General features: G+C 40.4%; 1 protein-coding gene across 1 annotated transcript in view; it reads right to left on the reverse strand.

Annotated features, from left to right (window-relative positions):
- Positions 1 to 3,508: 3,508 nt before the first annotated feature.
- The window catches only part of MTMR7 (myotubularin related protein 7), a gene marked incomplete at both ends in the record, with an annotated part of 49,853 nt that continues 29,089 nt past the window's right edge, over positions 3,509 to 24,272 (reverse strand). Inside the window, 9 exons of the mRNA XM_082482903.1 lie at positions 3,509 to 3,868; positions 4,351 to 4,477; positions 6,460 to 6,600; positions 7,828 to 8,028; positions 9,704 to 9,753; positions 10,485 to 10,610; positions 12,598 to 12,707; positions 17,701 to 17,833; positions 22,908 to 23,042. Coding sequence (XP_082339029.1) covers positions 3,509 to 3,868; positions 4,351 to 4,477; positions 6,460 to 6,600; positions 7,828 to 8,028; positions 9,704 to 9,753; positions 10,485 to 10,610; positions 12,598 to 12,707; positions 17,701 to 17,833; positions 22,908 to 23,042 — 1,383 coding nt within the window. The remainder of the gene's footprint in view (positions 3,869 to 4,350; positions 4,478 to 6,459; positions 6,601 to 7,827; positions 8,029 to 9,703; positions 9,754 to 10,484; positions 10,611 to 12,597; positions 12,708 to 17,700; positions 17,834 to 22,907; positions 23,043 to 24,272) is intronic.

Consider the following 24,272-nt stretch of genomic DNA (forward strand, 5'->3'; position numbering starts at 1 on the left):
CACTGCTGAGTGTGAGGGTGACCGGCCAACCTAAGAGCTGCGCGCAATCTTCAGCCTGCGCTTAGAAGCAGCCCGTTGCCTTGGCTATGATGTTTGGGATAAACTTGAGGACTCTCTGTGCAGATCAGGGCCATGTTCACATAAAAGCATCAAGTTAGCTGGTCAACAGTGACGAAATACTTATCTTCATTGCAAAGGCTACCTCCTTGTTGTTGCTGGGTTTTAATTGTTACTAGGTTGTGTCATCAAATGTCTTTCACGCTGTGTAAACTGGTGCTCTGGCTTGCCCTGTCTTCAGAAAACGTGGTTCCCTGCCTTACTGCTGATTTTACAAAGAGCTGTCTTTCCCTGCCTCCCTTCTGTTATTTTTCTTTTCTTTTTCTCTCCTTACTTTTAATGATATCCTTCAGTCTGAGTTGTGCCCTCCAACTTCTTATTTCTCAGCTTTTAAGAATCCATTAGCAGTTTACCACCTTTGTCTGTCTTGCATAGAGCTACCAATAAAAGCAGCTAGTGAATATGTTTTTCTTTCTGTTCTTTAGATGGTGATCTTTTGCAGAGAAAGCTTCAGCTCTTTGATCCCATTGCCTTCAGTGTCCTTTAGATGCACATTTTCATACTAAAGAACTGCCTGAACGCAGTTAGGCTAAAATTATACCACAGAATCTATAATGCTTTTCTAATCCTTTCTTTCCAGCAGTTTAGTTATGTTCATGTGTGTCCTATTTCAAAGTACAGTGGGCTCATGCCAAACTTGCAAGGATTTTCAGCAGAGGGGAGATCCCCACAAAGCTACAAGAGGTCAGTGTAGTTCATAGTGTGGTTTTCTCATCCTTTTTTTTCACATTCCTTAAAAAAAAAATTAATACAGGGGTGTAACGCACTCCCATATAATTGACTTAGTTGACAGGAGCCTCAGTTTTCTTAGTTATCAGTTGTAAATTCCTCCACAGCTTAAATTACTGGATCCAAGTATTGAAGTAGGGAAGATAAAAACACTCCTGGGATCTGAGTGACAAAGTGACTCTTGAGTTAATGGAAAACTGTATTACAAAAGTTGGGAATGCAAAGCTTTGTTCCGTTCACTGGTGTGAAATAACATAACACTAAATGACCTCAGTGTTTATTTGAAAGTGTTTCTCAGCAGGCTAATAATGCCACAGATACATACATTGCAATGAAAACAGTAGTAGCTAATGCAAAATTCCAAGGACTGAAAGACACATCACAGAGGGCTGCGAAGTAAAGCCTTATATAAAATGTTAATATGTTAATATTTCAGTTGTAAAGCTAGTTACAGAGTTGTGTAAGCGACATGAAGACAGCACTTTGAATTTGCATATATTGCTGTGCCGCATTTATTTCTAAACATGTCTAATAGGACACAATACCATCATACGCAATTTTGCATTTTAAAGCTGTGCAATAATATTGCCCCTTTTCAAACTCATCTTTAGGCAGAATGTTTGTGTGTTTTGTTTTCATTGCTGTTTCTTTAGTTTGAGAAAACCCATTCAAAATCTCCTTTAATACCATAAATTTTACAGGCTATGTTCAAAATATGAAACATTTTTAAAAGTGCAATTAAAATCAGGGCTTTCGTTTATTAAAAATTCATAAAGATTAAAAAACAGAAGACTAGATTCTCAACAGAGTATAAATTATAGCTGTATTTATTTCAATTAAGTGATTTATCAAATTGAGGATCTAGCCTTTCCAGTATAACATTTATCTTAATGTTGCTGTTAGGAATTGAATTATTTGTTCAAAGACAGCAGCTCCCTTAAGAGGATATTAATAATACTGAAGTTTACCCACTCATTTTTAATAACATAAGTTCATAGAACAGAATGAAAAGCTATTCCGTAAAAGCAGACTGAATAATAAAATCTAAAGCTTCTAAGTTGAGGTATATTTATATAATTTGATTCTGCCTGTAAGTCTGCATTTGAAGGAGTAGTATGAAATGCAATCAAAGTAAACTTATATTACTACCGCTTTGCTTCGCTTGAGTTCAGTACCACATTGTCTCCAAGCAGGTGAGAGCAGCCATACGAATTATATTTTTAACTGCTTGCTTTAATTAAACAAATTTAAAATTAAAAAAAAAAAAAGAAACAACAAACAAACCTTGGAATAATTACTTCCTGATATGGAAGCCTTTTTAGTCAGTTTCCAAACATCCCAAATTTTAAACATTTTTCAGTGGTTTACTTCTGTACCTGTGATTATGAAAGCTCGTACTCCTACTCGTAAAAACTGAACATTCTTAAACCCAACAAGACTAAACTTTCTGTTGTGGTGAATCAGTCTTTTTCTTAAATTAGCATTACCATGCTCTCTTCAGGCTAGCAAATGCTGAAAGCGAAATTTTGTGTGAGGGTAAAAAAAAACCTCTTGGTTGTGGTTAGTTTATTTTCAAAAATAAAATTTGGAAGAAATATTCTTTATCACAGTTCCTTTATGGGCATAACCTTTCTTTAATTCTGAATTTGGACTGATGCTTTCATAAGTGATTTTTGCAAGGGATTTTGGACTCCCTGTTCTCTCAACTGCCAGTGTACCTCACTCCCACTCCTATGGAACATATTCAAGCAGGAATCAAAACAGGATGGAGAATTGGGGCGTTTATTACCTTTAAAATTTTACCTTTATATCTTATGTAGGTGGTTTGGAACAAGGGCAAGATAGAAACGATCAAACTTGAGAACAAGACATCAAGAGGGTAGAGCATACTGCCTAACGTACCTTGCGTGATAAAGGGATGCTTTACTGTGAGGGCTGTGTAAGCGGTGGTATGTTCCTTGAAGGTTTGCTCACAGAAACTACTGCTTGAGGGTTGAGTACAAATGGGACACCTTCAGGGGGAAGCAGCAGCAGCTGCTTATTAAAGGATTTTTTCGCAGGATCAAAGCTTCGTTTGCGCCCTAAGCAGGCATATCCCTTCATTAGTTTTACTTTGCCGTAAAGGATTCTAGTAGGAGAAGATGGAACATAATTGTTGGAATTCAAAATTTAAGACCTCCCATTAAAAAGAAAAAAAAGCGAAGAATATACACAATATGTCTGAAGGCAAAAGAGCTCTACAAAAATAAATTTGGGCTGCTTCACCAGTAAGGCCAACAGTAATGAACCTCCAACCTTGTCCCTAGGTGTAAGAGAGTACTTTGGAATTCACATCTTTGGAGAACTATTACTTTGTACAATAAATAATTACGGAAATGTACAAAGTAAGGAATAATTATGTACAGCATTGATAAAGTCAAAACAAATACCACATTGGCTTAACTGAATATAATAGCAGATATTACCTTTCTTTAGCATTATGTCTTAAAACTAATAATGGCTTGTTCTGCTTAGACCCTTGCTCACACAATTGCACAGTTCCCTTTCTTTGGATTATTCCTTTAGACCACAGTCCACTCCCATTCCTCATTCAATGAAAAGATGCCATTCCCGGCTGCAAGAGACTCAGCTCCCCCTGGATCCTTGCTGTCGTGAAGGTGTTTCAGACTGCCAGAAATACAGCCTCATCTGAATCCTTGCCACTGTCTTCACTAGGCAAGCAGCCACCCCCACTCGGGGACCTGCAGCTTAAGTCCTCCACCCCAGACTCCTGATCGCTGTTAGCTGAGAGGTCGGGATCAGAGCTTTTCAGGTTGTCCTGTGTCAAAATCAGGGCTGAATCTTCTTCGTCCCCTTGCGAAGGGCTCCGGGATGGGAATGATTTCAGATCGCTGCTATACTCCTGGGGAGTGTTAGCTAAACTGTTGTTGGAAGTAGAAAGCCCGAACTGTTTGCTTCGGTCTTGTTGCTTAGTCTTGACTTTATTATCATTTAGTTGGGATTTCTGAAGATTTGCCAGTCTCTGAAATAAAGGAAACATTATATGTTACATGGACGCATGTAGGACCCGGTAATCCTTTTATGTGTCTTTGCCTTTTAAAAAAAGAAAGAAACAAAGTTCAGAGCCCAAGTGCAATTGGCAGTCTTTAAAACTGCTTATTTGCATTTATGGAGTATGAGAAGTGCAGAATTTATCACAAACCAATGCTGAATTACATCATCCCTCTGAGTTACAATGCCTTTGGCGTTATAGAAGGATATAAAATTTCTTTCAGGAGTAGTACTTGTGCGCCAACGTGGGTGAAATTTTATCCCTAAAGACAAAAGTCCACTGTTGTGTCTTAAGTGCAAAACATTCATCATAATTTATGTGAGAACAAAGATGACGGCTGAACATCCTCATGCTGGAAAAGGATGTAGCATGCAGGGGACTCCGCAGCGTATGGAGTTGGGTTTCATTTACCATCAGTTAAGTCTGGGGCATTGAGATCAAGTGTTTATTACCTCTCTTAAGACCTCCAGCTCTTCTTCCAGCTGCTGAGTTTCTTCTTTCACTGCCATCAGATAATCAGTAACTGACTGTCGAGGATGCAGCCCCTTTTCAAAGCGGTTGTACATACCACTCCAGAACCTGGAATTGACGGGAAGGTCAGCAATTTTCTCATTTGGTGAGGTGGCCTCAGAAGACTTAAATACACATTTGTTTTTTTCCAGACACACGTTGTCCTAAATGATCCATCCATGGATTAGTCATCATTAGAGTGCACACACATAAGTTCATCGAATATTTGGTAAGATTTATGGTTCATTTGCAGTGGCTCTGTCCTGAAGATGCAACTCTGCCGACATACACAGCTTGAACCAATTCTGATACACAATAGAAAGAAAAGTGAAGGTGCCTTTGACTTAGATCATATGGCTGAGGGTGGTTCACCAAACGCAAACTTTTGCTGTATTATTTTCTTGTTCTACACTATGGGCTTTAGATCAATGGCAGCTATAAAACAGCTAAGATTAAAGACAGTTTTTCATAATCCTAGTTCTCAACCATTGTTTAACTTCCCATTAAGTCAATTTTGAAATCCTGTATGCTTGGTTTTCTCTGGGACTCGGGGGGGGGGGGGGGGGGGGGGAGGAGGGGAAGGGGCGAGGTGCAGCTAGTTAACAGGTTTCTTTCCCCTGTAAAGAAGAGTTAAAAATCAGCAGTAAAAAGTAGTATGATGTCCTGTTCTCTTAAAATGTCAACTGACATTTTAAACTGGCTTATCGAAATTGCATACAGCATATGTGTTGGCAAGTTCTCTTCCTGTTCTATGGAACAAGCGGTGAGCCCCTGGCCCAGGTTGCCCAGAGAAGCTGTGGCTGCCCCATCCCTGGAGGTGTTCAAGGCCAGGCTGGATGGGGCTTTGAGCAACCTGGGCTGGTGGGAGGTGTCCCTGCCCGTGGCAGGGGGGTTTAAGGACCCTTCCCAACTAACCATTCTATGGTTCTATGAGTTATTTGACAAACCTTTAGTTAAACAGCTGAGTTGATTTTTCATTTTCAGGAGGAAAGGACTCGAACTATAAGTCCATAGCTTACTCTAGCACTCCTCCTGTCTTCTGTCTTCCCGGCCATACGTGGCCGCAGCCAGACTCTGGGTCTGTAAGTAGTTCACCAGACAGGTTAAGTAAGCAAGAGACCTGCCCTCAGCTGCAGCTGTCCGGCCAAGTAGCTGATGGATATTTTCGATGCATGTGTGTGCTCCTTGGTGGTTTATTAGTCCTGCCCCAAATGTATACTATTTAAGTTACATTCCCCCTTAAGTTTATCATCTAATAGCTCATGCTTGGATATCTTTACCCACCCAAGTAATTCCATTAAAATCAACAGTGCAGTTCCTCCATGGGATGAGTAGTCCTATCAGTACTTCTTTTATAAATCCCACTATCTGAAAAAATACAATTAATGACTATTTTTAAATTGTTTTAAAGTGGATGTGACCTGGAATGGTAGGTGTGAAAAATGTGAAAGAATTCAAGTTCTCCTTAAGCTTGTTAAGATTAATGGCACAATTAATTACTCGTCAGAATGTCAATAGTAGCATTTCTGAAATTATATTTTGTTACATTAAAATATCAAGTAAAACTTACTGTATATACTTCGAGTTATAATGACAACATGGGGAAAGTCTGCTTTTTGTTTCCTAAACATTTGTTTTAGCAATAACACCATACGGTTTCTTGAAATGTCCCTTTTTATTTTTGACACCAGTTGATCCAAATAAACATCACAAAATCTTGGAATGGAAGAAGCTGAAGCAACTTTAGATTTAGAAACCACAGACGAGAACAGAATGGAAAGAGGCATTTCTCAGGAAGAAGCGGGTAACCATGAAATTAGGACACACAACTATCAATATAGCTTTAATCTTAAGCTTCTTTTCAGACTAATACTCTGTTGTGGAATGGTGCAGAGGTGTTGGCTGACAGTGAGCACACAGGGAACAAACCCATTGCATCTGAGACTGAATTTACTCTCTATAAGCATGGAACGAGAAATACTTAAATACAAAGGCACTCTCTTCTGCACTAACACATCCTACAAATCTCAGTAGCAAGTAGTACTACCTACTTGTACAAGAAGTTGCATGGAGCCATCTGTGGGCGCAGGGTCCCCTGGGTTTGACTGTGGTCTGGTCTGTACAAAGGATTCAAGTAATCGGCACGATTTTTCCACAAGTGAGCCCACAATGAATATGTTCTTTCTTGGATTCTGAAAAAAAAAAAAGATATTAGATAAAAAGATATTAAATTCTCTACTACAATTCAGGTACAGCTAAAGCTTAGATGCGACGTTCTAGTGCTCTATACTACTTGTTTACAATCAGCTTTATACTTCCTTAACAGAATTAGACTTAAGTTATAAATATAGAAGAACAGAGACCCATATTCTTTTGTTTGGTCACTAAAGGCAAAATCCAATCCATTTCCCATACAGCCAGGGCAGCTGGAGAGAGAAGGTGCAGAGGCGGGTTCCTTGGCAGGATGGAGATCACTTCCATAACATCAGCTTTCAGACCGATCTCTACACCAAAGGGATCCCCACATGTAAAAGCACTCTGACACCATCGAGCTGCAATTTCTCATGCAGTTAGGTCTTGGGATATGATGACCCGTTAAGGTTTTGGTTTTAAATGGACTGTGGCACTGAGGCTGCTCTGCATTTGAGCAGTGGAAGGGACCAAATGGCAGCAGGAGGCAGTAACTCCCACCTTCCTCTGGTCACTACTGCTGGCACGGCCCAGATGCACGAGAAAAGTGGTGGGTACCATGATGCACCTGAGGAGCCGGGGCCCCAGGAAGCAGATACCAACATCAGCGCTGCCAGGAATGATGTTATTGTCTCTGTTTGGGCCTGAGGCAGATTAATTCATAATTGCTTTGGGGCCAGACATCAGCCGGGTAGTTTGCTGAGTCAGTCCTAGGGAGGGCTACCAGAGAAAAAGGCTGTTCATAGAATCATATGAGAAAGTAGCTGAGAGATCAGGACAAAAGTGTCCTGACATGAGATGTGAAGACAGGTTGAAAGACAGAAGAGCAGTGACTTAAACTGAGAACTTAACTGGAGTTAATTTCGTCTTGTATTGGAGCCACAGTGCCAGCTTGCCTTGTGTGGTGGTGCTGCTGCAGTAAAGGCAGGGCGGCAGGGCTGGAGGGCTAATGCTCTTGTCAGTCCTCACTAATCCCTGTCACGCACACCGAGGATTACACTCCCAGCAGAGCCACAGCGCAGAGGATCAACTTTTTTCGGTACTAATCTGCACTGCCAGAAGATGTCAGCCAAGAATTCTACGCTGCACCCCGCGCCGTGCGCGAGCACGTACATGTAGACGGGCAAATGCCCGACTCCTACAGCCGACACCACCCACAGACCCCACACGCTGGGGTATGGTATGCTACTGTATATAGAAATACGCTCCTAAAGAAAAGACTTTCATACTTCAGCTCTCGTCTCTCCTTCTGGCTGTTACACAGGAAATTCCCAAACTGGCAGGAATAGATATGATGCTGTATGTGGATGAGGAATCTCTCATTGAATTCAAAGGCACAAGGAAACTGTTCCATTAATTGCCAAACACACTCGATGAACTGGTCAATAACGGGGGATATCTCCTTCGGATCTCCATCCAAATTGCCATACCTGAAACAAGGCAAGATACATTCAATTATAGCCTGAAATCTCTAGAGAAATGGGATTAACACTAATGAAAACAACCCCCTCACTTTAAGCGTGCAAATTACATCACAGGCATTCATTTCTAAGCTCTCAACTACTAATGTATTTTTTTTTACTTACAAAAATGATGCAAGATTCATGGAGTAGAATGAAAGCAGAATTTATCAAATACAAATGAAAAAAAACCTACAACTTTTACAGGTGTCTCGTTGCCTTACAGCTACTAACACCTGGCTGCTGCATAGCTGTGTTTTAACGCTATTAATATAAAGTTATACCACAGTAACATAGGTCATCATAAGAACGACTGCAATGACTTAATGACAAAACCATCTCTTAGACAGTCGCTTAATGGCAGCCCATTCCCAAAACCAGAAAACCGAGCAGGAGAGGAACAAAATAACCTTGGCAGAAAACAGTTTAAAGCTGCCCTCTCTTGGTGAAATTTTTAGAAAGTGGGAAATGTTTACATGCTACTGTGACTCAAGGGAACATCAAACTTTTAGTCTATAAAAATGTCTCTTTGAAGCCTGGAAATACAATACACATAGAAGTAAAAAAAAAAGACGGTATAAGTCTACGTAATAGGAAGAAGCATTTTCAATCAATTATTCTGCTTGCCTAGTGTGGGGGCGTGTGTATATATATATGTACATATATACACGCCAACAACGTGGAATTCCATAAACATCTAAAATCGAAACTTCTAATTCTACTATTATTACACATCACAGAAAATACAGCAATATTGTACTGCAAACCAAAGCTATCAGTGGTGATTACATTTCACAGTATCTTGCACCACCGATAATAACAGACAGCTGACAGTATTGTATTAAATGTAGTAATTCCTGCTGGAATTTCACAGGTGGTGTGGAGCTGCACAGATTTCTTGAAAGTTTTGTTGTGTTTTTCTGAAATTAGAACATATTTATATTCAAATCAAGCAATATAATGTAATTAACCTCCAATATAAAAATTGCATTTTTTATTTTTACAGAAACTAAAAGGAAATACAGGAAAGAAAGAAAATGTGGATATTTATCCATGTTTAAGTATGTAAAGTCTTCAAACTTTTTGATTACATTGTAGCATTTACATAATGAGTATACAAAATAACTTGTCCAAATAGATGACTTTCCGCTTCGCTTTACCTGACTCCTCTGAATAAATCCGACTGTTTTCGTTAGAGCAGAGTGTAATAGGAAGAGTATATTTTACATAACAGATAAGTCACAGACATGCCTAAGATTAAGTGCTGTCCTGGAAGACGTAGACTTTGCCGAGGAGGGCCTTCGGCGGGGAGCCCTGGTACTACTGAAAGATCCGCTGGAGTGCAAAGGGATTTCTCAAGCCACATACATACCCCTTTCCTCCCCCATGGATCTGGCAGCGCTCGTAGCAGCTGCAAGACCAGCACTTGGGATTCCCAACAGCAGTCGTGGAGTGCATAGATAAGGAAATATTTCACTTTGATTTTTCCAGGCAGCTAAATTCTATAGCAGGAGAGAAGGGTGTGGCGGTTTCCTGAGGGCATTGTGTTGATATGCTTTGTAAGGCAACAAGGAAATAAAATTGGAATGGCAGCGGATACTGACTACATAAAAACAGATATAGAAAAACCTTAGCACCGCCTTACCTGTGGTTAAATTTGTGACCAAAGGAAACCCAGTCTTTTTCAATTAACACCTAAAATGAGAATATTGCATTCAGTGTTGTGGAGCAGAGCTGACACGTGTTGAAGCAGGCGGCAGCGTGGTGTAAACAAACAGTATTGGAATCCCAGTTAGTTCTTAGAGTAAGCAGAAAAATAATGAGCGATGAGCACTGCTGCCAGCTCAAGAGCAAGTAGCACTCTTCATGGATGCAGATGGGAAGCCGCTATTTCAGCACAGCTTCAATTAGCTTCATTCATCATTTTCTAAAATACAACCTAAAAACATCTCAAACATCTTTTTCTTGTGTGACCAGTAATTCGAGGAGCATTCCCAGCTGCTTTCCCAGTGCTGATTTGCTTGGGAAAGGAACAGATTTTCCAACATAGCCGCTTATTGCAATCTAACGTCTAGGGAGCACACGCTTCCGACACTCAAAACTCCACTGATCCCTGAAAATGAATACAAACTCTTGTTCGCAGGAAAGTTCCTTGGGCTGCAAGGAAGTTTCTTGGTCAAGATTAGGAAAAAAATATAAATGGATGCCCAGCTGATCCCCACCTTTTATAACATGTCATACAGAAACTGGGAGACCAGAATTTAGTCAAAGAAAAACTTCCCTTCCTACTTAAAAAAAAAGAAAAGAAAAGAAAAGAAAAGAAAAAGGTATATATAAAGGAAGTTTATTTTCCATTAAAACCAAAGATATTAATCTTAAATGATGCCATAATACTTTATTTACCCTGTGAAAGAGAACCTGCTTACCATGAATCCCTTCATAGTTCTGTAATACGGATCCAACAGAAGGCTCGCCACAGAGCAAACCTGGGCTGTCCTGTCCCAGCCGTCAGAGCAGTGAACAAGCACGCTCACACCTTCCTCAGCCACAGCCTAAGGACACGGGAAAAAGTCAGAAACTTCACAAGTAGGGAGAGAGGCGATGGTAAGAGAGGAACAGCGAGACAGCGCAATATAGAGAGTATTAATCTGGGATCAGGGAAACCTTGTTCTTTTTTTTTAATTCTGTCACAATGTTCTTGAATTATGTTGAGCGTTATTCCTCTCGTTTGGAAAGTCTTAATCTCATCCCATCCCATGCAACACGGTGGTTGCAGCATCACCTGTTTATGCTCCGCTCCAGGAGGAACGTGGGATCCGTTTCAATTAAAATACATCAATCTGTCAGAGCGGGACGACTGCCTAAAGCAGATTCAGATGCCGTTAATGCTCTCACTCACATATCAGCAACAGAACATCCATACGTGCAACGTGGCTCTTCATTTCTCATCTCAATGGTGGTGTCAGTAGCGGCAATGCCTGCTTCCCATGCCAGCGCTAGCGTGGGTGTTACTCCAGCACACTGCCAGCAAACTTCTAAAGGTTTGTGGGGAAGCCTGTGGTAGTAGTAAACTTCCATATCTAATAAGCAAGATTGTATCAGTGTCTTTAATGAAAATAACTGGGGAGAGAGGATCCCGTTTTATAAGTAAACTAAAATAAAGAAGAGATCGTACCAAGTTCTCCAAAGTCTGGTGTTGCATTATTTTTGGAACTTGAGGTTGGTTTGTTTTTTTTAATTCTAAGGGGTTTGGCCTTTGTCATTTCTAAAGAGAATTAAATTTAGAAAGTAGAGAAATAAAATAGGTTAGGAAAGATACTGTTTAGAAAAACAAACATTTAAGTTAAGTTTGGGCTTAATAGGGAACGAGGAATAATAATAAATTATCTCTGTTTATCTCAAGAGACAAGTAAATTCTACCAAAATAGAACCCCTGTGGGGCAGGAGACCAACAACAGAACTGGGAACTGTACAAATAGGAACGGGTCAAAATGCCAGTCTGAGGAGGCAGGAGGCTAGCAAACATACGGACAAAGGATAATTTTTTTTTTTTTTGACAGTATTTTAAGACTAGCCACTGGGGAAAAGTTGGCAGGAGTTAATGTAAATGACCTGATTTCTACAAGCGAATGAGAGTGAGTAGGCCTGGGAGAAATAATAACATGTGCATTTATCCCCCAGCCGTAAGAAACTACGGTTGCCTGCTGAGAAGGAAGAAGCAAAGCAAGAGAAATGAGCGGCTACTGAGGAGGGAAACCCGTGAAGTTTTATCCCCACAGTCGCATGTGGAAATTCATGTGAATAAAATGGCCTATAAGAATTTGTAATAGTAATCTCAAAAATAACAACTGAAACATTAAAAGGCAGAGCACAAGGAAGGGGGTAATCAAATTAAAACTCCTGTTGGTAAGTGACAAATAATCTGCCCTACTTTGAGTAGAATTAGGAGACGTAATTTCTTATGAAAGCCAACAACTGTTTTCTGAATCAGTTCTCGAGGATGTAAGAGCAGAAGCTTCTAGAGAGTTAGGCCATGGTAATACACAGGAGTTGGTCTTAGCAGTTTAATTTAGTTGGTCACTAAATAACTCAGAGGGGATAACACAGTAGATAATATTCCTATATTACAACTACTGTGCGAAGAAGTAGTCCTCGAACAGAAACCTTCACCAGAGAACACGTCCAGAAACCAGTGGAGGAGGCAGGGGAAACAGGGAAAGAAACAGCGACAATCACTGCTGGGGAGTAAAGTAAGGACCTTCCAATACCTGGCATAACAAGGTACAGGGTAGTAGAAGCTTTAGTACATCTGAATCCTTCAGTGAAAAGAACGCAAACTTTTTTTTTTACCATATTAGCAAAATGTCCGCACGACAGCGCCTAAGAATCATCTCTCCTCATACGTGAAGCATTGCCAGATGGGTTTTTCCCCCCAGATACATCACTGAAGATAACAGAAGTTACCCACAAGCAGAGAATTTGGTCCTCACTTTCTGTATCTGGTTAGTCCAAGTTTTGTTCTCATCTTGCAGACTTTACCTTTGCAATAAAAATGCCGGCATCCATAATGGCCTTGATGTGCTTCAGCCAGCCAGAGTTTTCTAGGCCCCACAGGAAGTCACTCATTGAAGGTGATTTCAGCTCACAAACTGCAAAACAGACGACATCTTAAATTTACCGAAATTTGATCCCTTAAGCTTTCACTGACTGTTTAACCAAAGAGTTATCTCTTCAGATGTCCCCTCTGTAACACACTCATCTTTTGAAAAGAACGGCTACTTCAAAGTCAAATTTTATCATTGAAAAAAAGCATATATTTAAGAAACGGGGCTAGGTCAAATTTCACCCAATATGTTGATTTAAGTTAAAAAGAGAAGCTGTTGCAAAGCCTGCTACAAACAGTTTGCCAAATACATCCTTCTATGAAGCACAGATTTTCCAAAATTGTGTTGGGAGTGAAGTTTTCAAACCCCTGAGAGAGGATCATGTATATACACGTATAATATAAATATGTATAATATGTGTTTATACAGGTATATATGTATTTTAATGAGGGCTTGGAAACAGAAAGCATATAATTTCTGCTGTCGGACAGGCAGACAGCCACCTTAATGGTGCCACAGCCTCCTGTTCCCAGCCACGCTTGGTGGGCTGCCCCCCACCAAACCCAGCCTTCAGCGTACCACAGACCGTGGCCTTTGAGTTAAAGCGATTCACTCAACAGTTCTCCATCCCTTAACGAAACCTTAGCAGAACTTCACTTGTAGTCAGAAAGTGTTCTGATGGAGAGGAAAATTCATAATTCATCAAGGAAAATATTCTCCTGAAAACTTCCCAAGCTCTATGCTATGTCTAAAGAAAAAAAAGAACAAAACCAAAAAACAATTCCCACTTTTTACAACATTAAGTTTCTATCCTGCTGCAGCCAAGTGTCTATTTTTTAATATTACAGAGTTTGTGACATCAGAAGAAAAAAAGGACAATCAGAATCTAATTCAGATACCTCAATCCAGCAAGCAAAGAAATACTCAACAATATTTGGTGCAATCTTTTTCAACTATTCATCCTATAATTCACACATTTTGATCTTTGTAGAATTATACTGTGCATTAAGGAACAAGCTACTAACTGGTGAAACTCCTTCCAGGAATACAGTGAGAAATGTCATGGGTTTTACTGAGTTAATGTATGATCTGTGAATTAGTAGTGCCTTAGTAGGTCTCTTGTTCTCTGGAAATCTTCTAAAAGAGTCTGTTAATTATGGCCAGTGGCATAATTTTAGTCTCCTTCAGTCTAATGGGAATTTAATTTTACAAGCCGAAGTCAGAGTTTATACCACGTCTGAACGTATCTGACTGTCTTAAATCCATTTAATTCAGGGGCAAAATAGCCTGATGTGTCCATACAAAGTCTTGCAATCTTTGGACGTAGGGCCTCTTCCAGATGGTTATTTTAAAAGTCATTTTTGAAGGATATTTATAAAAATGCACAGATAGCGGCAGTGAAAGCAAACAGCTTTTCACATGATTAATGCCCCTGTGCAGATGGAAGCATGACCAATTAGTAGCTGAATTCTGGCTGAAGCTGCTGTCTCTGTTTACAAAAGCCCAAGGTAAGGCTGAAATAGTGCTTTGCTCATTCCCACTACCAAATTAGGGTCAATATTTACCGACCACTTCACTGAGCAAAGTTCAGACTGTCCTGAAGGCATACACTGTGTATTTCACATGATTTTTGGCCACCGATCGGGACCTTAATACTGAGTTCAATTATGAATTCAATTATGAGGCTTATCCTAAGGGGAAAAGGCGTTTCCATCTCAGCAGAAAAGGTACCAAAAATCTTGGAGAAACAAGACCTGCTATGTGGGCACAGGACAATCAAGAGCCCCCGGGCAGTTCTTGTAGCAATCCAGCTGTGCTCCCGTCCCCGGGAAGGGAGGAAGAACCAGGATGCACGGTGGAACCTGCCTCTTCCAGCAGCACAGGTACCAGAGTGGGACGCTGGACCAGTTCCCCTATTTCTGGCAGGATGACCATAGGTAGAGGAAGGAGTAAATGTCATGGGCCAAACCCTCAGGCTCTGTTTCAGGCTGATCTGTCACTGAAGTCCAAGGATCAGAGGGCTGCTCTTACATCAGCAACCACTGCTCCTGGTGCGAGGGGAGGAGAAGCTCATATTTGCTGTTTAAATACAGAGAGGGATCATGTCGGGTCATCATGTCCACGCACAACAAACCGGGGTTAAGTCTTGGTTGGCCCCTGGACAGACGGCCAAGCTCATCCCATCGCAACTGCCAAACAGCAGCCCCGGTCAGCCCTTCAGCCTTTACTGAGAAAAGGCCTTGTGCAACATTTCCTTCTAATATTAAAAATTATTTCAAGGAGGTTGTGCGCAGGATCAAAATTATCACAGGGATCTTCACAGACACCTCTCTAAGCGGAAAAAAAACAAAAACAATACTATACTAAAGCAATATGAGGCAGCAGAGACAAAAGTAAAACTTGTGTTTTTCTGGAAGGAAATTCCAGCATGTTGAAATGCATTTTACTTCCAGAGTACAATCAAATCTCAAAATTTTTTGCATATTCTGAAAAAATTCTCCTCGTCCTACAGATTTAATCATTTTATAATGCTGATATATTTTGCCAAAATAACATTATACAAGAGTCAATACATGTTAAAGTTAAGATAAATAAAGTCAGTAAAAATAAATTCAAGTCAGTAAAATCACAAAGCTGAAACCAAATTTTTGTTACCTACTCAAATAATTTATACTTACAATAATGTCAATAATTTAACATATTTGGCTTTTTCCTAAAGAAACATTGACATGAACATTCCTAATATAAGTGCATTTGCCAATGGAAAACTGAATAATCAATTTTCATTCAAATTTCCTCAGCATTGGAAGTTATTTCAAATTGTATATTGAAAATAATCTGCAGTCTCAGGAAAAGATCCTCCAACCCTCACATCTGCTTCATTCCAGTAAGTTGGATAAAATTGCCCTTGCGCTCCTGCTACACATCAGACCCGTTATGTCCTAATGTCCGCTTTTCCGTGCCGTACACTTCCAAGCCACGATGCAGCACCCATTAAACCAAACCCGGTTTTCAACCTCTTTTCAAAGGTTTTTATGCACCTTATAACATCTCACAACACATCACGAGCAGCAGACATATTTTGTAATGCTTTGTAGTGTAATGTGATGTTTTACCTTAGAGATTAATCCAGGTGTGTTTAAGTACTCCTTGATAAAAATTTAAAGCCATATTAAACATGTTATCATCACCCTTGACAGCCTTTTGGATCTGGTTCCCTTCGTATGTGCAAGTCGGGTAACAAATACCCTTTTCAAGGCCACAAGGGAAGCAGAGGAAGGGACACTACTATGAATGGAAAAACAGAAAAACTATGCAGCCTCTTCCATGAGAAAAGTCCTGCTCATACACTAAAAGTCATGAGATTTGGAGAGGAAAAAAAAAAAAAAAAAAAAAAAAGCACTTGAAAGCCTCAAGAGCTTGAAATCACAGATTTAACTTCTCTAATTTCTAATCTTATCAGCCAGGTTGCTGAATATGAGATTTCAACATAGCAAATACAAAACCAATGAAAAAAGCAGGTGTTTTGAGCGTATGGCTCATTTAAAAATAGATGCTGAGAAGTTATGCCCCCCCCAAGCAGGCTGGAGTGTTCAGTGCATTAGACATTACCTTGTTACATGTCAGTTTGGGCCAGGGGCCTGTTTCATGGACTTTTGGCTCAAAAATAATACACAGCACTGTCCCATGCAGCCAGGCTGGCTGTTTACTGTTTTGACTTTGATGGTCTCAAGCTGAACAAATAAAGGGACAGGTTTATTCACCCGGCCTCCCTCCTTGCCAAACGAGACTTTGGAGTGAACCAAACATCCTTCTGTTTTCCTTCCCGAGACCCTTACACCAAGGAATTAAGAGTCAAAACAAGCCATGAAGAAAGTGTATGTTCTACCTGCATTACACTTTACAGCTGGCTTTATAAACCGCTCTTATTTGAAAGGAGAGCACAGGTCTGTCATGGAAAACATAAGCCATTCTTAGATCTAAAATTCGCATTTGCATATAAACGATGGGAGACAGATGAAGAATAAAAGAGCACGGGCAGAGCGTCAAGTCAAGGATGAGCTACATCAAGCTGATCCAGGAGGTGACAGAAGGTGTTGATGATACACATGAAGGGAATACGGAGACTCTGTGGAGTGGAGTGAGCACTATTTGCTGTTTGCTTGTTAAAAATCAACAAGCTGTTGAGGGTCAAGGATGGCTTATTTATTCTTACCCTTTTCCCAGAAGGCCTCTAAGCAGTAAGGCACTCAAAATATTAAATAGCAGTACAGATGTGCTCATTTATACACTGATAAGTATTTATAAAGCAATTATTATTAATTTCCATAGGATTATGAAGGTGCTCAATGGTTACACCCCTGGACTGCGAGTTTCATAAATAAACCTGATGTGACATGCTCTAAAAAGGGCATGAGTAAGTTTCTATTAAAATTCACAGTCTAAAATGCCTGACTACCTTATTGACCACATAAAAGAAATCAAACCATGGGTTTTCTGAGCTTAAAAGAAAGATTTACTGTATTTTTCACTCGCATCAGTCAGCTATAAGTGATTTTTCTTGTTATAGCATCAAACCGTAAACCACAAAATAAGATGTAGCAGAAGTAAGGTGCATTGAAGTCAAAAGAATTTTGCCATTAAAGTAAATGATACCTGGATTTCACCCAGGAAAGACGGTGTTTGCACAATGAGGAAATCCCCACAAGTTGCGATGATGCTCCATTGCACAAGTGCCATTAGCCAGCAGGTAACCACATGCAGCACACTAGGCAAAGCTCTCTTGGCATACCCGTTTTCACTGCTGCTGGTTTCATAGAACCATAGAATGGTTTAGATGGGAAGGGACCTTAAAGATCACCTAGTTCCAACCTCCCTGCCATGGCAGGGACACCTTCCACCAGACCAGGTTGCTCCAAGCCCTGTCCAACCTGGTCTTGAACACTTCCAGGGATGGGGCAGTTCAGAGCAGTTACCCTGATTTCTGTGACTTAAGGATCAAATCTTCCCTCTAGTTTTCAATAAAGAAGTGTGTTACCTTCAAGCATTTTCTGCAGACTGTTTCTCATGACATGGATGTTCTCAATGCCTATGAATTGAAACTTGATGTTGGAGTAGTTGTCTTCATTTTCATATCCCTTCCCTGCTGCTCTGTTTGCCATCGCATTGAGCTGAAAAAAATGAGGGAAAATTGGATGAAAACCAGTAGCAAACCAATTCTTTTCAAAACAAAGCTCGTGGTCTACTGCAATAAATCCGAGTGATTTAAGCCAGGCACAAATAGGAAGCATTTATCAGAGTGTCAACACAACGGGTTGGGGATCGGGGATGTGTTTACAGCCTATTGCAGGGCGCTGGGTTGCAGAGGTTCTGACCTCTATTTCACACACTTTGAATGTTAACTTCATTAGTGAGGTTAGACATAAAAAACACAGCTTACGTAGGGCTCCTCTGCAAGAGCATAAATGTTTTAGTTTGTTCTCAAAAGGCTATTCTGATTTCATTTTTGACCAGCATTATGTTTACTAGCAGAATATACCCAGGAGGTGGCAGTGTCTTATCTGCCATGCCACCGTACACTGTAATGTTGCCCAAATTACTGTGTTTTACTGCTCAAATCATCCAAAAGTTGATACAGCTTCCTTCTTTGAAGCCTGGAATAATGAAGAGAGAGTTGGAATAGGTTTTCCTGTGTTCATAGTATCTTGGCTGTAGTTGTGTAAGACCACAAAAGATTTGAATTGAGAAAATTACCACAAATATTTTGATCTGCAATGCAGCGCTATCAAATATTTTGCTGTGCTTCAGCAAAAAATACCTTCAACTGGAAGCTGGAGTTTTGTCTTTGAATCTGTTACTTACTTCCTGCCATGGGAAAGTCACTAAATGCTTCTTTAGTTCAGTTTTCCCAAGCATAAAATTAAGGTTGTTTTTTTTTTAACGCATATTGTCCCCCCCTTTTTGAGATTCTTGGGGGAAAAGAAAATTATCTGCCAAGCCCCTTATGCCAAATTTGATCTCTGGGCTGAAAACTAGAGCCGATAGAAATGAATTAAGTACTTTTACTTTAATACCCTATCTTTTTTATTATTGTTGTTGTTATTATTATTTCCAATAGCAAAATCTTAGTGTCCAATAGAAACAAACTGTCCTTTTGCATCAAATCCCCATTTCCCTATGAAATGCAGGCTGTAAGGCTGAGGAGCCTTCAAACTTCCCAAGAAACAGGAAGGCTCCAGGAATAACAAAGCGTCCCACGTGGCAGAACCTCCGCTCCTCCAAGCACAACTAACAGCTTCTGCTCAGGAAAGATTTAAGAATTAAATAACAGCGGATATTGAACATCCAGTCTGGAGGGCACTAACAAGGCTTTTGGAGAGACTTCAAGAGGCATCAGTTGGACAAAAAATTACTCGTCTTCATTGCAGTGAGAGCCAATGCTCATGAAATACCAAAACAAAGTGTCTCTTAGGCATTGCCTGGGGGACAAGAGGTGGTGCAGATAACTCAGTTTCCAGTTTATTTCCCAATATCGCAGGCGGTACTATTGATTTGCTGCTTCTGTGGTCACTCCTGAAACTCACAATAATATACTTCACTACTCGGGTAATAGTATCACGGGATATACAAGAATGTGCCTCTTCCTGGTCTCTTCCACCCCAAACACACATATTCCCAATATTCAATTTTAATTTGGAGCTGAGTGCATGCAATTGAGTAGGATTGATTGTCTGCTGCCAACTCACCTCCAGCTAAGATGAACAAGTCTAGCTTTTTTACGTCGTATGTCAAAATGGGTTTCCATGGGCCAAATTTGACCTCTTAACTTTCAAAGGAAACAGCTAAAGACTGAAAGCTTTTTATGCCACTATAATTTCATTTTAGATGCTAAGAAAACAGATAGGTGAGACCACTTTTCAATTCTTTTCCTCTGTCCTATTTAATATGTGAAGATAGGGGATTTTTTCCCATCTTCACACTGTCTACTGCATTCATTCCCATGAGCCGAACTTGGCAATAGGAATACATAGTTACATTTGTGGACTACCATTAGGAATTAAGACACTCGTGCATTTCACGATACAACAGAAGGAACCATACTCTAAGACAGGAACCCGGGAAAAAAAACCCTAGCATTTTTTCTTTTATTCAAGTCTTATTTAAAACTTATTTTAATGCGTAGTACGCAATTCAGGAAAAAGTGCAGGCAAAAAAAAATAATTCTTGTCTATCAACCAGCAGTCTGCTGATGTTCAGGCTATCAACGAACAATAAAAAAGGATGGAGCCTGTGAACAGCATGTCCTTTAAGGACAGAGTCCTCGGGGTGACTTGCTAGAAAGATAAAAATTATCTGCTGAATCCTAATCTTTATCTTTTGAAGTAGACATCAGTGTTCTAATATAAACAACATGAAGCAGTCTCTCTCCGCAACAGCATATAGCTTCAGGAAGAAGGATCTGTACACATGAGTCTAAGCCACCACAACCCCCTGAAACCCTAAATGAAAAACACGTAGCCCCTAACTGACCTAATCCTCAGTAAAATAAGTGCTATTAACTGTCTCTGCCACAGAGCAATTTTATCACAGAAATCCTTTATTAAGACAGTCTGAAATAGCCCTCTTTAAAAACAAATAAATATAAGGTTAAATTTGCAAGGCTTTCTGACACTCATTTATTTTAAATAGTGTCAGTTGCCAAACTTTGCAGCTGCCACAATATTTACTAACAAGTTTTCCACATCACCTACCAAAATTCCATCTGTTGCTCTTAAAGTAGTTGTTGCAAAGCTCTCTAAATTGCGCCTGTCCTCGCGTCATCTCAGAGAATATGAGGAGACAGCCTCTAAAGGGAACAGACCTCACTTGCCAGATTTCCTGGCACCTTCTTTTATGTGGAGGATAACCGAGTCCTGTCTTGTTATAAAGAGTTATAGAACTAATTGTTTTTACTCATAAGCAGTAAGTTTATATTCGCTTCTTCTGTAAACACGTGGAGGAAGGAGAAAATGAAGACAGACAGTAGCCTAAGTAAAGCTCTGCATATGGCCATCCTCATATATTTAAACTAAGTGGAAACAAAGCTTTCTTCTGCAGCCAAAGCCTTTGTTTTGAAGATTATCAAGCGCAATGAGGGACAGTGTATGAAGAGCTCTTGGGAATGGTGAATTCACTGGCTCATCAATCTTCATCATCTTTGCAAGGAAGCAGTCCTGGTGAGAGAAGAGGCAGGTAGCTTTTTAGCTTCCTAGAGCAATGGGAAACCTTGCACCGGACTCACTGACTTACCTTCACATTTGTTAAAAGTTCCCTGAGGAATGCCAGGAACAGCTTGCGCTGGTATCTATCACTTCCTACATGCTCTAGGTTTATAGGTGCATCAGGAGCTGCAAATTAACTGTAACAGCTGTAACGAGGCTGTGCTTTGCACCTGGGATCACAGGAGCTTCAGAAAATCGGTCCATTCTTGCAGCAGAGAGAAGTAGGAATCTGTGCGTACAAATTTCTTTACATCGAAACTTCTTGTTGCCCGGAGACATTCAATGAAAACAAAAAGTTTTCATCTGCTGACTGTCTCCTGAAGACGCCAGCCTTGCTGGAAATATGCCGTTGTTCATGGCTAAGAGAGCCCATTTCACTCTCTTCACTTAACATACAGGTTTTTTTCACTGCACGCAGGAGGTATCTCACCAAAGTAATTTACCAGAAAGGTTTACAGGATGGGACCTTCCTGTTATTACCTTGCAAAACATGCTTAATAGCCGAGTCAGTAAGTCATTAGTAATAAATCCCATCAATGAGCAACCTCCTTAATTAGGGAAGAATACCAATATCGTCAGGCAGGAAATGTTAAGCTATAAATATTACCACATACTGAAAACTGTTAAACATGCATTATTTAGGCAGCCAAGTCTGTACTTCCTATCCCAAGGCTGCTCTGAACTCAGTCATACCAACCCTTTCCTAGTGCTCATCACAACTCACTTGCTTCAGGATCACAAGTAAGGTGGTATCATCCTCGTCTTCCCAATAGAAAAAAGAGGGAAGTGAAGGTCAAAGTAGTCACCAAACTACAAAGTGCAATGAGACATGCCAAGGCCCTGATTTTCTGGCTGCTGCCTCCCATTACAGCTGTGAGCACTCAGCACTTTCCCACCAGCCCCCAGGTCTTCGGTCAGTCACCAACCAGCCGGACAGGTTCCTCGTTTCTGCTCCAGCTATGCCAGGTTTTGCCCTTCCTCGTTCCGTTCCTCATGTTCCTCAGCTTTAGCCACCTCGCCCTTTCAGGCTCTGTCTCCTGACCTCAGGATGCTGAAACAGACTCCTTGTTTGTTCCTTTTCCTCAAACATTTGCTCTCATCTTCCCTCTTCCCCCACTGTAGCTCATCCTGGCTCTGCTAGGGATTTTGTGAAGATTTGCCCCTTTGGTTTCTTTTCTTCAGGCACTTTGGTAACTTCAAGAGCAAAGCTACTGATAGCGTAAGACAGAATATATCTCTGCTCCCACTTCCAAACACTGAAGCCATTCTTGTTCTCATCACCTTGAGCTGTTTGCTAGCATGCCTAATTTGGACAGAAAGATTTTTTAGCTTCCAACCTCTTCTAGATCATTACTGAGTTTCTGTGTTTCTGAACAGCATAATTTTTTTCCAAAGCTTTTATCTTGGCCAGATATTTCAGTCAATTATCTGAGATCACTATTCACTGTCTTTCTCAAAAACACAAAAGTGCTGGAGATATTTAAAAAAGGTGTCCTTCTTGTAATCTCAGTAAATGGTCTTTCCTTAGTCTTATGCAGAGGTCATTGACGTTTTCCCACTTGCAGGAGAAATCTTGCATGGAAAATTTTAGTATAAGCAGGCAGAGGTTTGCAACATTACAACAATTTTAAATACAGTTTTATAATGGGAATTATTTCTCACTAACCCCATCAGTAATATAGTCACTGATATCTCCTCTGTGTGTGGGAACAGTTCTATTCCAAGTTATTTACTTTTCTGTATCTTGACATTTTGTTAACAACAGAAAAGAGAAAAGTTCAGTATAAAGAAAAATTTCCTCTAGGAGATAAAAACGAGGGCAAGGTTCCGAGTTAAGATTCCTCTGTTAAATCCTGATTTACCTGTGGAGTTACACAGGTGCAACTAAGATCAGATTATGGTCAGTCATTTGGGCTCTGCATCTTCCCTAATGTATTCAGCTCAGGTTCAGTCTTGCTATGTGCAAGAAATTGAATGTACTTACTTTGGGCCGAGTGTCAACAACGTATAGGAAATTGCTTCCTGGATTTGCTTTTCTAATGGCCTGGAGCATCTGTTCATCCTCAAGGCATCGAGCACTAAATCCAGATAAAGGCTGGCTGCTTCTACAGATGGATGCCTGCAGAAAAACAAACAAACGAACAAAAAATCAACATAGTTATTAAGCAGAAATTATTTAACATCTAGAAGCATATACAAAAGCAGCTCATTACGTGTTTCCATAGGTGCAAAGTTACATGGGAAGGGCAGAATGATAAAATGAATTGCATAGAATCATAGAACTGCCTATGTTGGAGGGGACCTTTAAGATCATAGAGTCCAACCATCAACCAAACACTGCCAAACCCACCCCTAAACCATGTCCCTCAGCACCGCGTCTACCCGTCTTTTAAATACCTTCAGGGATGGCGACTCCACCACTTCCCTGGGCAGCCTGTTCCAATGTCTGATAACCCTTTGGTGAAGAAATGTTTCCTAATATCCAATCTAAACCTCCCCTGGTGTAACTTAAGGCCATTTCCTCTTGTCCTAAATGTTAATAAACGTGTCAATAAACAAACTCATTTTTAAAAGGCAACAAAATTTTAAAATAATACAACCCCATTGGCCCAGGTCTAGTCTTGAATCCAAGTTTTAGAGGTGTTTTAAATATAGTATTTCCCCAATGTAGAATAACTCCTGAAAGGTGGTCTCTAGAGGATGTGACGAGTACAACATCGCAATCCCAAGAACACTGGTATGGCACGAAGAATGGGTCCTTTTGCACTGCCATTCACGCTTACCAGTTAACTTACACCAATGCCTGCTTTACTGAACAGCCTGAGACCCCATGAGTCCAGGAAACAAAAATGCATAACATGCAGCTGGATCGCTGATGGTGCTGTATTTTTAGCACTGCCTCTGGAGAAAGACCTTACTGCATGGGAAGAGGGTCAGGCAGCCTGACTCCTGGAGCACGGTTATTAATCAGTGCTATTGAAGAAGACAAGAGAGTTTCTCCCCAGACCCATCAGGATCAGCCCTTCAGATGAAACTGGGAAAGAAGGAACAAAACGCGAAATGGGTGAGCAGAGAGGTTTTTATTTCTGCTAGGCAGAGGGCAGCTAGATTTGTAGAGGGCAAGGGGCTACTACGTGCACTTTCTAAGCACTGAACATAAGCATGAAGAGAATCTGCCTGCTGAAGGTCGTGACCCGTACAGACTGCCCTACAGATTATTTATTACTGTGAGAAGGGACACGCTCATTTTCAGCCAAGTCTTTGAACTATCAGTAGTCAGTCAGTAAAACGGGGCTCTTTCATAGAGAAACCCTGAATTGTGCCTGTTCACACTTCATTAATAGCTTTT

The sequence above is a fragment of the Vanellus vanellus genome, assembly GCF_965231255.1.
Source record: "Vanellus vanellus genome assembly, chromosome: 4".
Taxonomy (NCBI): Eukaryota; Metazoa; Chordata; class Aves; order Charadriiformes; family Charadriidae; genus Vanellus; species Vanellus vanellus.